General features: G+C 37.3%; 1 protein-coding gene across 1 annotated transcript; it reads left to right on the plus strand.

Annotated features, from left to right (window-relative positions):
- Positions 1 to 334: 334 nt before the first annotated feature.
- Positions 335 to 1,378, plus strand: LOC114710874 (vomeronasal type-1 receptor 4-like). The gene has a single exon (XM_028895169.1). The coding sequence runs from the start codon at positions 344 to 346 to the stop codon at positions 1,376 to 1,378; it is 1,035 nt and encodes a 344-aa protein (XP_028751002.1). The 5' UTR covers positions 335 to 343.
- Positions 1,379 to 12,569: the final 11,191 nt, after the last annotated feature.

Here is a 12,569-nt window from a genome sequence, read left to right on the forward strand (position 1 = left end):
CTTGATATTATTGGCTCTCACTTCCATTGCTTCTCACAGGCCAAATATCCTTACCCATAATGCTGCCTACTCAATAATTATGAAGGCATATCCCACATACATGTGTATGTGCTGAGGCCTTTAGACATCTTATAGTAGTATGCATTGTAAATAATATTTTTTCCTGGCATTAATTTTGAGAAATTCTAATTATGTGGTCTAGGCTGAGATGATACTCCTGAGCTATAAGGAACATTCTGATTTAGTCTCTCTGTATATCTTTGGAGTACTAATATTTTTCATTCATTTTGACTAGGGAAATGGATTTGGCCATTGTCTAAAGAAAATCATACCCAATCACAGAATGGACTTCTGGAATATGACCATCAAAATCATTTTATTGTCACAAACTATGGCTGGAATTCTGGGAAATTTCTCTCTTCTTTACTACTATCAAGTTCACTATGGAAAAAACAAATTAAAGCCCACAGATTTGATTCACATGCACCTAATGGCAGCCAACACTTTGATCATTCTCTCTAGAGGAGTGCCAAACATAATGGCAGCTTTTGGGTTGAAGCACTTTTTAAGCAATTCTGCATGTAGATTAATTTTGTACATTCAAAGAGTTGGCAGGAGCGTGTCCATTGCCACCACCTGCCTCTTGAGTGTCTTCCAATTCACCACCATCAGTCACAAGGAATGTTGCTGTAAGGATCTAAAAATCAAAACTTCAAAGTACATTGGCTGCTCCATTGCCCTCCTCTGGGTTTTGTACCTGCTGATAAATGGCATTTTCTTTGTGTATCCACTTTTTGAAAGGAATAGTAAAAATGTAACAAGAAAACGAGATTTTGGCTACTGTTCCACTGCAGGGAGGGATGAAATCAATGACTTACTCTATTCAGCACTGGTGGTGTGTCCTGAAATCTTCCTTTCTTTGCTCATGGCCTGGTCCAGTGGCTCCATGATTGTCATTCTGTACAGACACAAGCAGAGGGTTCAACACATCCGTAGTACTTGTGGTTCCAGTAGAATCTGCTTTGAGTCCAAAGCCACCCAGAGCATCCTGGCCCTGGTGTCTACCTTTCTGGCTTTTTATACTCTCTCCTCTATCTTACAAGGCTGTGTTGCTCTTTTGTATAATCACAGTTCATGGGTGGTGAACATCAACTCCTTCACTTCTCTGGGTTTTCCCTGTTTTGCACCATTTGTTCTTATAAATAGTTGTTCTATGGTTCCTAGACTCAGTTTGGTTTGGATAAGGAATAAAATCTCTAATTCTTATTTTAAGTATGTAAATGATTTGAGTTTTTTTGGTTGTATCCAGGTGTTTACTCTACCATCTCCCTCACAATGTCAGTACAGAAAACGAAGGAGTTGGTGTCTTGTTCTTTAACAATTGACCAAAATGATAAATTGGGAGTTTTGTCAGCTGGTTTAATTAGAAGCCTACATGAGTTTATCCCAGTTTAAGAGGACTATCTCACTTCTCAACTTATCCTTTCTAGGCTTCCCTTTGTCCTGCTCATGTACAAGGGAGCTAGCAAAAGTCTCTCAATAAAGGTGGCTTTCTTCCCATTCTCATTCTATAGGGCACCCTGAGTGTTTAGATTTTTACAAACAGCTTATGGGTCCTACAGTCTAATGGCAAAGAAAACTGAAACCATGGCTGGTCCATTCACAACAGCTCTAGTTTGCACCAGTACCAGAAAAGTTCTTCAGCTTTAACTTCTCAAGTATCCTGCATTTAGCTACACTAGAGACAATCAGGTTGGTTTGCAAAGCTTGTAGGAACGGTCCTCAACAAGGTCTGAGAAAGAACATCTTACCTTACCACTTAGTGAAAAAATATAATCAATAGAAATGAATGATGTTTTTAATGTTATCTTGAATTTTGTATGTCAACATATTTTAGAGTTTTTCATCTGTGTTCATCAGGGAGATTAGTCTGTAATTTCCTTTCTTAATATTTAGTTTCAAATCCCTGCAGTGCTGTATTAATCAATAGTTTGGAAGCCAATTTGTAGTGAAATTGTGGAAATCAGTTTGGAGGCTTCTAAGAAAACTAAAAAAAAGAACTACTATTTGACACAGCTATTTGACCCCTGAGCCTATAACCAGAGAACCCTATATACTTCCACAGAGATATATCCAAATCAATTTTTATTGCTGTTCTCTTTATTATATCAAGGAAAGGGAGCGCAGCTTTATATCCATAAACAAATCTATATCAGATTTGTTTTCATACATAAAATGGACTATTGTTCAACTACAATGATAGAAGAAATCACAAAAAGTGTAGGAAAGTTGATGGACTTATAATGAATATCATTAAAACATGTACCACCAACTCAGAAAGAAAGAAAAATCAAATCCTCTCCTTTGTATGCAGATCTTTTCCCATATGGTTCAAATGTTTATATGTAGGTAGATATGTTTAACTTTATTATGACACTTAGAAAGGAGATCCCCAAAAAGGTAATGTCAGGCAAAGTGGCAGTAAGTTAGTTCCATGAGAGTATATCAAGTTAGTTATTTCTCTATCTTCAACTCTGCCAATTTCTTATTCTGCAGTGGATAAGGGCATAAAAATATACTTGTTAGTGACAGTGTAAAACCCTAAGCAAAGCTCTATGACTACAGCATAGCTATTCTAACTGTATAGAACTAAATTGAAAGATAAAGAAATTGGGTCTGGGCAAGTGTTCATTTGAGTGGCTATTTCATTGTAGATCTTTAATGCTTTTATTCGTGAGTTCATTACAATACAGTGATTTTACTTGAAAATAAAATGGTATCACAACTTATCCAAAGATATAGGGATGGCTTAGGCAAAGCCAGCAGTATCATCTGCAGTGCATCACACAGATGGACTAAGAGTCAGAAACCACATGCATGACTTATCAGATGCCACAAAATATCTTTTCTTTTTTCTGTTTTATTGAAACCAGTTTTATTTCTTATGCAATAGATCCTGATTACAACTTTTCCTCCTTCTACCTCTCCCAGTTCCTCTCCACCTCCCCTCCCAATCAAATTCACTTTCTTTCTGTCATTAGAAATACAGTCTTTTGATATATAGCAATAATATGACAATAAAAATATAATGAGATAAAATAAATCCAATCATGTTTGGACAAAACAAACCCACTCATTCATACACTCAGGAGGCCCATAAAAACACTAAATGGAAAGCTATAATATATAGGCAGAGGAGTAGATGAAGACCCATGCATTCCCTGTGCTTTTGGCTTCATTCTCAGTGAGTCCATAGGATCTTTCTCGATTGATTCAGAGGGCCTTGTTGTCCTGGTGTCCTCCATCTGCTCTGGCTCTTGTGCTCTTTCTGCTTCCTCTCCCTTGGTGGTATCTGTTCTCTGAAGGGATGGGTTTGATGGAAACATCCACTTTTCCATCCCTAACATCAGAAATACTTTTAATAAAATTCAGCATTCTTTCATCATAAATGCCACGGAGTGTCAAGAGATACAGGGATAATAACCCAGCATAATAAAGGTTGCATACTATAAACCTACAGCCAAGGGTTAGAAACCAAGAATATTATATACAGGAGTTATAAGCTTACTAACCATCTCAAGTCTCTAACCTGGAAAAAGGTCCACAATCAATTTTTCTAAATAGTGCCATAGTTGGGGTACATCCCATAAAACCCAAGTCATTGGAAAGCATTTTCTATTGAGCCTTATCAATAAAAGGAATAGGTTGGGTGAATGATAAAGATATGATGAAGGAAGTTAAATGAGCACAGAAAACCCAAAGGGAACTAGGGAATACAGGACAATTGTGTATCTGAGTTACATAAAAGTGCTCCAAGAAATGACAAAGACTCTATGTGTCAACAGTATTTATTAGTGTCATAGAGGATTTGAAAATGCCTAAAACACAAGGGCAAAGCATTTGGAGTAGTGTCTAGTGTAAGATATTCTGATTGGGAGGAGCAAAAGAACATGAGGATGGAATTAAAGATGATTGACAATGGACTAGTGGCTCAGGAGGTCACTGCTAAGGAGCTTAAACTAATGCAAACACAGAGTCACTTGAAGAGTTTCCAGATTGGAAATGGGAATCAATAGACACTAGTTGGGTATGATGAGGTGTATTGGATTTGTGAAAATCAAAGTGGTAGAAAGATGTTGGATATACATAATGCTTTAACAATGACCTTCTAAAGCCTCTGTACCCTTTTCTGATCCTAGATTTGCTCTATAATACAAAGAATTCACCATGCAACAGAAAGCACATGAACCTAATAATGCTTAAAGTGAATCCAGGTTACATCCATGCCCAGATTTAGACACAGTAACCACTGTCAACATGCCTAGGAGTTTTACAGATTCTGAATTTAGAACTTTGTGTTGCAATGTCTGAGCCTGTCCTTGGAAGTGATCATACATAATGATACTAATTGCTTTGCATAATTAATATGCTCTAATAAAGGTCTACCATTAGAAGGGTGCCAGCTGTCTTTCAAATTCATAGTCTTTTTTTTACTTTACATACATATAAAATTAGCAATACATATATGTAATGCTATATTTTTAATTATATAAAATGTAAATATATGATAAAGTATATTACATATATTTATTTTTATAATTACCATTATATAAATATTTATACACTCCTAAATTCATGTAGTGTTGACTAAATGTATATTATTTTAGGGCTGACCACATAGTATCAGATAACCAATCCCTAGGGAAGACTGATTCTCCCATTATGTGCACTCACTAATTACTTGTAGCTTTCCATCGAGAGTGGAGAATTGTCAGATTCACCATGCATGTTGGTATGTCAAATGGTGCTGCCACTGTTCAGGCCTTGTTTACAAAACCATGTTCTTGAAGTTTTATGAATAAACTTAAGGCTGTATCAAGAGGAGAGAATTCATGTCTGATACTGTTAACTTAGCTCCATAGTTTAATGGCTGAGGCAGCCATTAACAAAGAAGAAAACTTACAATTTCTAAATTCATACACCAATATAATTTAAAATTGTATTCTATGTACTTATTATGATACTCAGAGGGAAGAGTAGGTCTCTGCCCTCATCAGCAAAGAAACTTCTATTGATAGTAAGTAGACATCATTACAAAAGTCCACAACTAATCAAAATATAAAGAACAACTGACTATAGGGTGCTGAGCCACAATTTGATGCATCAATAATGCATGCACTACAACTAAATCTCCAAGAACAACTTTCAAGGAGTATGAATGTGAAGTTCCAGGGCCAGTACATATGCTGAGAGATTATATCCTCTGTGTATAACAAGGAAACAGAACATATAGGCCCTTTCTAACTACCTTCTCATTTCCTTTATTTACTCCCATATTTAAATACATATATAACAATTATAGGCCAGCATGTTCATGACAGTAAACATATACTGTTTTTTCTAATCTAAATGCAATTTGCTGCAAATTTGTTCTTTTATTTTTGTCTCCACAATTCAATATAATTCACACACGCGCACACACACACACACACACACACAATGTATCATTGATTATAATACATACTCCTAATGCTCTTAATTGCTATGATATATGTATGTATGTATGTATGTATATATATATATATATTTCTGTATTAATTATGATCTCATTGAAAGAAATGGTAATTGTTTTAATTTTTACATCTATCTTTACATATTGTCCTTAGTAGATATGAAGTTTCAGTAAGTGTTTGATTACAGGAAAGATAAAATGTTACAACAAAAAAATAGAAAGAGGGCAGGAAATGTAAATGTTGGAAGTCTCTGAATTGTAATGTGTTGTTTGATATTAGTAAGTGCAGTAGAGCACAGAAACTGAGGTGTAGTGCCTGATGAGCAGAAAGAGACAAAATGCTGGAAAACATGGAGCTGTTTATGCACTGGCATTGACCAGCCACCTAGTGATTCCATCTCCAAATTTAAACACATGGTTAAGATACTAGATATTGTATAATAGAGCACAAAACTGTTCACCAGGACAAGGTTGATTTGGGTGGCTCCGGCATGAGATGACCTAGGACACAGAACACAATACATGTGTAGGAACCTCTGATTGTGCTTCAGCAAGATAAGCACCATGTACCTACTGGCCCTCATCATGAGTCCCAAACACATGATATCAGAGGAGTCCAATAAGGTTACATATAAGGTTTTGATTAGATTCTCAGGTTTGGATGCCCACAGCATAGGAAATCTCTTAATCCAGTGCAGTTCCTTCCATCCTAATGTCTATCAGTGGCAGAAGAATGAATGATCTGAGGGATCTGGCTTTAAAATGTTTGTACTTGGCATTCCTTGGCATGATCATGCCAGACTGGAAGAAACTTAAGAAGGTTGTGTAGCAAAGGGCCACTCTTCTGGCCACTCTATAGACATAAAAACAAATTAACATGCAATGCTATATAGAATATACATCCAAAAAATGCAGCATTGTCTGAGGGATAATTTCATGGAGAAGAATCATGAAGTTAGCCCCAGTCACGTTTTTAACACTAAGGTGTATTGCTCTTGCCCTGATCTCAGAATTCGTCCATGATGAAACAGCAAAACAAGGCTGAGTTCAGAGCATTTCCATTGCTGTCTGGGACAGCATAGCCATGTCTGTAGATCACATTGTAATATACTTCTAGGACAGAGAAAGAGATTTAGGTAAGAACTCACAGAAGTCATGTCCCCTTCACTCATGTAAACCTCTGTAATTACAAGGGTTAGAGGGAGGCATCTTTACAAACTGAACCACATTAGGTACATTTTCAAGGTGAAGCAGATATATTTTAGATACACAGGTCATCTTCAAACACTTCAGAGATCTACTGATTATGTCATTTAGTGTGTTTTAATAACATAGATTCTTTTTTATGACTATGAGACATGTCTGCTCCTGGCAGCACCAATCTACTTCAATAATACTTGTTTGAATATAAAAATGAATTTTGTTTATATGTATGACTGTTCTATTCTTTGTTCTTATAAAAAAAAAAAAGCATCTGATCTCAACATCCCGCACCTGCAGAATCCCTCCTCTCTCTCAACAATTGGATTCCCGGAACTCAGCCTGGAAACCTGGCCATGGATCTCTGCATCTGCCTCCATCAGTCACTGGACAAAGGCTCTATAATGACAGCTAATATAATGCTAAACCGGTCACCAGAGTAGACCAGTCCAGGCACCCTCTGGCCACTGCCAGCAGACCAAGGTGGGTCATCCTTGTGGATTCCTGAGAGCCTCTCTAGCATCCTGATTCTTCCTATTCCCATGATGTCCTCATCTATCACGGTATCTTCCTCCCTGCCCTCCCACTCTGTCCCTGCTCCAGCTTGATCCTCCCATTTCCCTATGTTCTCATCCCCACTCCTCGCCCTCTGCCCCCCACACCCCTAGTCCACTCATGTAGATCAAATCCACTTCTACTTCGCAGGGTCAATCATGTGTCCCTCCTAGCGTCTTTCCCTGTTAGCTAGTCTCTCTGGAGTTGTGGATTTCAGTCTGGCCATCCCTTTCCTTACATCTAGTATCCACTTATGAGTGAGTACATACTATGTTTGTCTTTCTGAGTCTGGGTTACCTCATTCAAGATGATACTGTGGACTAGCGGCTGTGGTACCCCCATGGGACTGGACTAGGCATTCTGGATATGGAAGACAGTTGTTTGGCTCCAACTGTTTGGGGGGCACCCAGACAGGGGGCTTGGGATCTGTCCCTGGTACATGGGCAGGATTCTGTGATCCTGGTGCTTGTGGTGTGATGTCTTGCACAGCTTTGGTGCATTGGGAAGGGGCTTGGACCTACCTAGGCTCAGTGTGCCGGGCCCATGGGAAACCTTGATTTGGGGGATATGGGGATGTGGGGTGACTTGGGAGAGAGGACTGGGAGTGGGAGGAGGGAGGATCTGTGGGTGTTATGTGGAGTGAGTAGAGAAATGAAAAATAATAAACTAAAAACCACATCTGTTTGCAAACCATCCTATTGAAACTTCAATTACTTTATGGCCTATATAATGCAGGTATAAAATAAAATTATAGATACTGTCAATACTGATCATATAAAACTTTAAAACATCTTTACATAAATTTGAATTCAATAAACATAAAAATCCTTAATATCAGAATTAAAGTCATGAGAACACTTACATAATTTTTTATAAGTTATCATTATTTACACCTACAAAATTATCACTAATTCAGTGTAGTTGTATAAATATATTACAAATTAAATTTTATTCATGTAAATGTGTATGAATTTCTAAAGAATCTTATTAAATAGGAAACACAGAGTCAAATACAGGGGCAAAAGCCTTAGAGATCAGAGAAATAGCAATAGCCACCGGCTAACCTTAGCTCACCACACCACCATAGCTTCCCCAGAGAACCAGCTTCTTCCTGTCTAAACTGCGCCTTTATTGCCTTGCTGTTCTGCCTTCTCATTGGCACTTAGCCCAGCCAACTCACTTTCTCATTACTGCCTGATTATACAGACCTCCAGGTCTCTATGCTTGGTACTGGGATTAAAGGCTTGTGTCACCACGCTTGGCTGTGTCCTTGAACACACAGAGACTCTGCCTGCCATGTGATCAGATTAAGGGTGTGTGTTACCACTGCCTGACTTTTGTTTATAGCTGACTATCTATGTCCTCTGATCTTCAGACAAACTTTATTTATTAACATGCAAATAAAACATCATCACATTTCAGCACAAATGAAATATCACCAATTTCCCCCTTTCTTCTAATAAAAATTAAAAAGTTGCCGGGCGGTGGTGGCGCACGCCTTTAATCCCAGCACTCGGGAGGTAGAGGCAGGTGGATCTCTGTGAGTTCGAGGCCAGCCTGATCTACAGAGTGAGTTCCAGGAAAGGCGCAAAGCTACACAGAGAAACCCTGTCTCGGAAAAAAAAAAAATAAAAAGTATTTAAAATGTTGTAACTAATATAAGAAAAAACTATATACAATAAGTATAATAATTATATACAATATATACAAGCAATAAATACATCAACAATGTCTAGTCCATTTGCATTTGACAAACTCAGAGAAAATATTCCATTATCTATTTTATTTGGTAAGTCCAAAATGTACCTGATTCACTTCCTATTCTAACATATTACTAACAGAGAACTACCTTATAATGTCTTTCAAATTTATACACTTTACACCTCTTTAGTGGGTTTCTCTCCTGAAATTTTTATTTTTATTTTTATTTTTTGTTTTGTTTTTCGAGACAGGGTTTCTCTGTGTAGCTTTGCACCTTTCCTGGAACTCACTTGGTAGCCCAGGCTGGCCTCGAACTCACAGAGATCCGCCTGGCTCTGCCTCCCGAGTGTTGGGATTAAAGGCATGTGCCACCACCACCCGGCTACTTTTCTGAAATTTTTAAGAAGGATTCTATAACTATAACTATGCAATCTTCAACTCCCTCAGATGGAAATAATATTACCTAATAAAAAAGAAACTCTAAACAAGTGGCTTCCAAAAAAATGTGAGTTGACAGAAACAGCCAGCTGCCTGGACAGTCACCTGAGGTTTCTCCGCAGTGTTGGGGCATCATCTTCAGCCTATAGGCTTAGCATATCTGACAGACTCATTAGTGAAGTAGGATGTACACAAGGTCAACAGCTGGATCTCACATTCAGTGCGAGTAATCCATGTGCCCGATAAACCTGAATTCCACCATTGTCCTGTCATGATTCAGGATTTTAAATTCTGGAAATTGTTGTTGTTATTGGAATTCAGCTGTCCATTCTTCTTGGCTTGTGGGTGGCTTCATCTTGGCATCCTATTCTTCTCTTCATCCCATTCTTCTCTGTTTGTGGGTGGCTTCATCTCCTTTAATCAAGGCCAGTCTACCATTGAGAGGTTAGACTCCTTCTGCCTAGTTTTTCTTTCAAGATTTACTGTTTCAGCTACTGTTCCACTGCACACCAGAAGCCACCAGTCCACTACCTGTTCAGCTGCCTTCTAAGAAAGGGGCACTGTACCTTTTCTGGATTGCAAAGCCACTTTAGTGATGGTGCCATATTGTCCTGGCCTCAGAAGATGCCTGTTGCTAAAGCTGCAACCAAACTTGTTTTGGTAAGGATCAGTAGTCCTTTGTATTGTATCCTGTCTGTCCATTTTGGTTAGCATACTGTCAGCAGTCAATTCAAGGGCACTTTGTTGCACAGTGGCTAACTTTTGACACAATGAAATTTAACTCCATATGCAGTTTCTTCAAGACCCATATCTTCTCTAAACTAGATTGGTCCTGCCAGGAGCTGACATGTTTCATAGTCATAAAAAAGAGAAAAATCTAAGTTATTAAGACATTTTAAATGCCATATTCTGAAGACCTCTGAAGGGTTTGAAGATGACCTGTCTATCTAAAATATATCTGCTCAACCTTGAAAACATACCTTATATGACTACAAGTTTAATTGTAATGTCTAACTACTAACTTTAATTTCTTTATATCCTAATAGTTGGTACTAATATCATTCAAGAATTAGCAAATTGCATTACATTGTTAAATAAACTGTTTAAGTACAATATCTTGAACAAGAATAGAAATATACATATAGCATTTTCTAACAATATCAATCTCAATATATGTAATTTGTATACAATATATAAAAATCCAATCCATTGTAAAGTATTTAAAACTAGTAATTGTTTTTTAAAAGTAGATTCATTAATCTACCTTTTTAACTATATCATATCTATATCCTCTCTTTTTTCTTTTCAGAGTAGATTCAATAATCTACCCTTTATTCTATCATTTCAATATCTTCTTTTTTTTCAAACAAGAATCTAATCTCCTTTGTGTAGTGGGTAGCCATTCCAGCTTGGATCTGGAATTTCCAACCCCCACTGAGACTCTGGACACTGTCATGCCTACAAGGCGGGGTGAGGGGAGGCGCCTGGGGACCCGAGAGCTGGATAGACCAATGCTCTCTCTGTGTGCTCTCTCGGTGCCGGGACACTGAACGGTGAAGGTGGACTGTGCAGAGCTCCGGAGAACACTGCTGGACTGCGTTACACCTTCCCCAGACCCTGCGACCTACCCATTACTTAATTTGTGAGTTACGCCATTCAATAAATATCCTTTTAACTACATGGCGTGGCCAAAATAATTTCTCCAATACCTTTGTTTAGCTCTTTTCTTAACCATTAACAAAAACAACTTGTAACCAAACCTCCTAAACAATAACAACTATCCCAAACCTAAAACCCCCATTGAAAGACCAAAACGACCTGCCCCATACCACCTCTTTGGGAATGTGGGTGTCATGTTATTAATATTGCTTCCTGCTGTGTGTGAGCAAAGGTATATTTAGGGGATTCTGAAAAGACAAAATTTGGGTGAATTGTCAAGTCTTAGGAAAGGTAGCTGTATCATATGTTGTCCAGTTTCTACATAATGCCAAAGTTCAGGGATTATCTCAAGTCCTTGTTCAAGTAGTCTGTGAAGATGGATCATCTCAGTTGGTCATCTCAAATTGTTCTCAGAAGATTGTAGTCCAAAGATGATCTTTGGGTGATGTTTGTCAGCTTAGTGTTATTATTATTGTTCACATGGAATCCTTGTTGTGGGGCCCCATCATCTTCATGGAGAATTAAAGTTCGCTGTTAGACTTGGTCATGATTCCCTGCAGAAAAATGATAGAGACTCAAACACAAAAATATGTATAAGCAGCTAATTGAAGCCTTTTCTAGAATTAGTACTCTATACAACCATTAATATCATAATTAAAGTTTAAAAATATATATGTATATATATATATAAATCTTACAAATTTTGATATAAAATTTATCCCTTAAGAAAAGTTTAAAGAATCAAAATAGAATCAAAGAATTGAGATTAGTGGCAACAGAACAGTACCTTAATTTTTTCCTTCTCTTCTGTCCCATAACAGAAAATAGCTCATTCTTCTGGAATGATACAGAGATTTTGCATTTTCTTTTTAACAGCATACTTGGGTTTAAAGAAGGAGAGAGCCATTCTCCAACTCCAATACTAGCTTTAATTTTTAATTGAAATGGGACAACAAAAAGGCCATTTGTGTTACATGTCTGTAAAAAAGAGCAGAAAGAAACATTTAGGAAGACTTATGAAATTTTATATGTGCTACACCAATAGGCCAATTTATTCTTCCTTGGAACATTTTTTTCTAGATGATTTATACTTTTTCTTCAGACATCTCATTTGTACAGTGTTCTTCAGATTTCTTAGCCTTCAATCTTCTGAAAGACAAAAACAATAACCTTTCCCCAAGATTAAATTTGGGTAGGTTCCCTTCTGGCAAGTTATATAAGATTAAATGAAAAGCATTTGTTAGTGGTATCAATTAGTTTAAATTGGATGGTCATGCTGGTTGATGGACTATCACCTCTTCTAATTAAGAGGTTTCTCTTTTTCAAATCAAGCCTTAATCAATTTTGATGGTATCCACAGCTTATCTTCTCCTGTAGAAATAAAAGCAAAACCTCATCCCCAACATAACTCATATCCTAGTTTCCATTCTGAGGTCAACACATCTTTAATGTATAATGGCTGATTTAATTTTGTAGTTTTTTCTATTATCCAATGTCTCTCTGC

The sequence above is a fragment of the Peromyscus leucopus genome, chromosome 1 (assembly GCF_004664715.2).
Source record: "Peromyscus leucopus breed LL Stock chromosome 1, UCI_PerLeu_2.1, whole genome shotgun sequence".
NCBI lineage: Eukaryota > Metazoa > Chordata > Mammalia > Rodentia > Cricetidae > Peromyscus > Peromyscus leucopus.

Bases quoted from the DNA above. Each gene is read 5' to 3' on its own strand.
- LOC114710874 (XM_028895169.1), top strand. From the start codon at position 344: ATGGACTTCTGGAATATGACCATCAAAATCATTTTATTGTCACAAACT.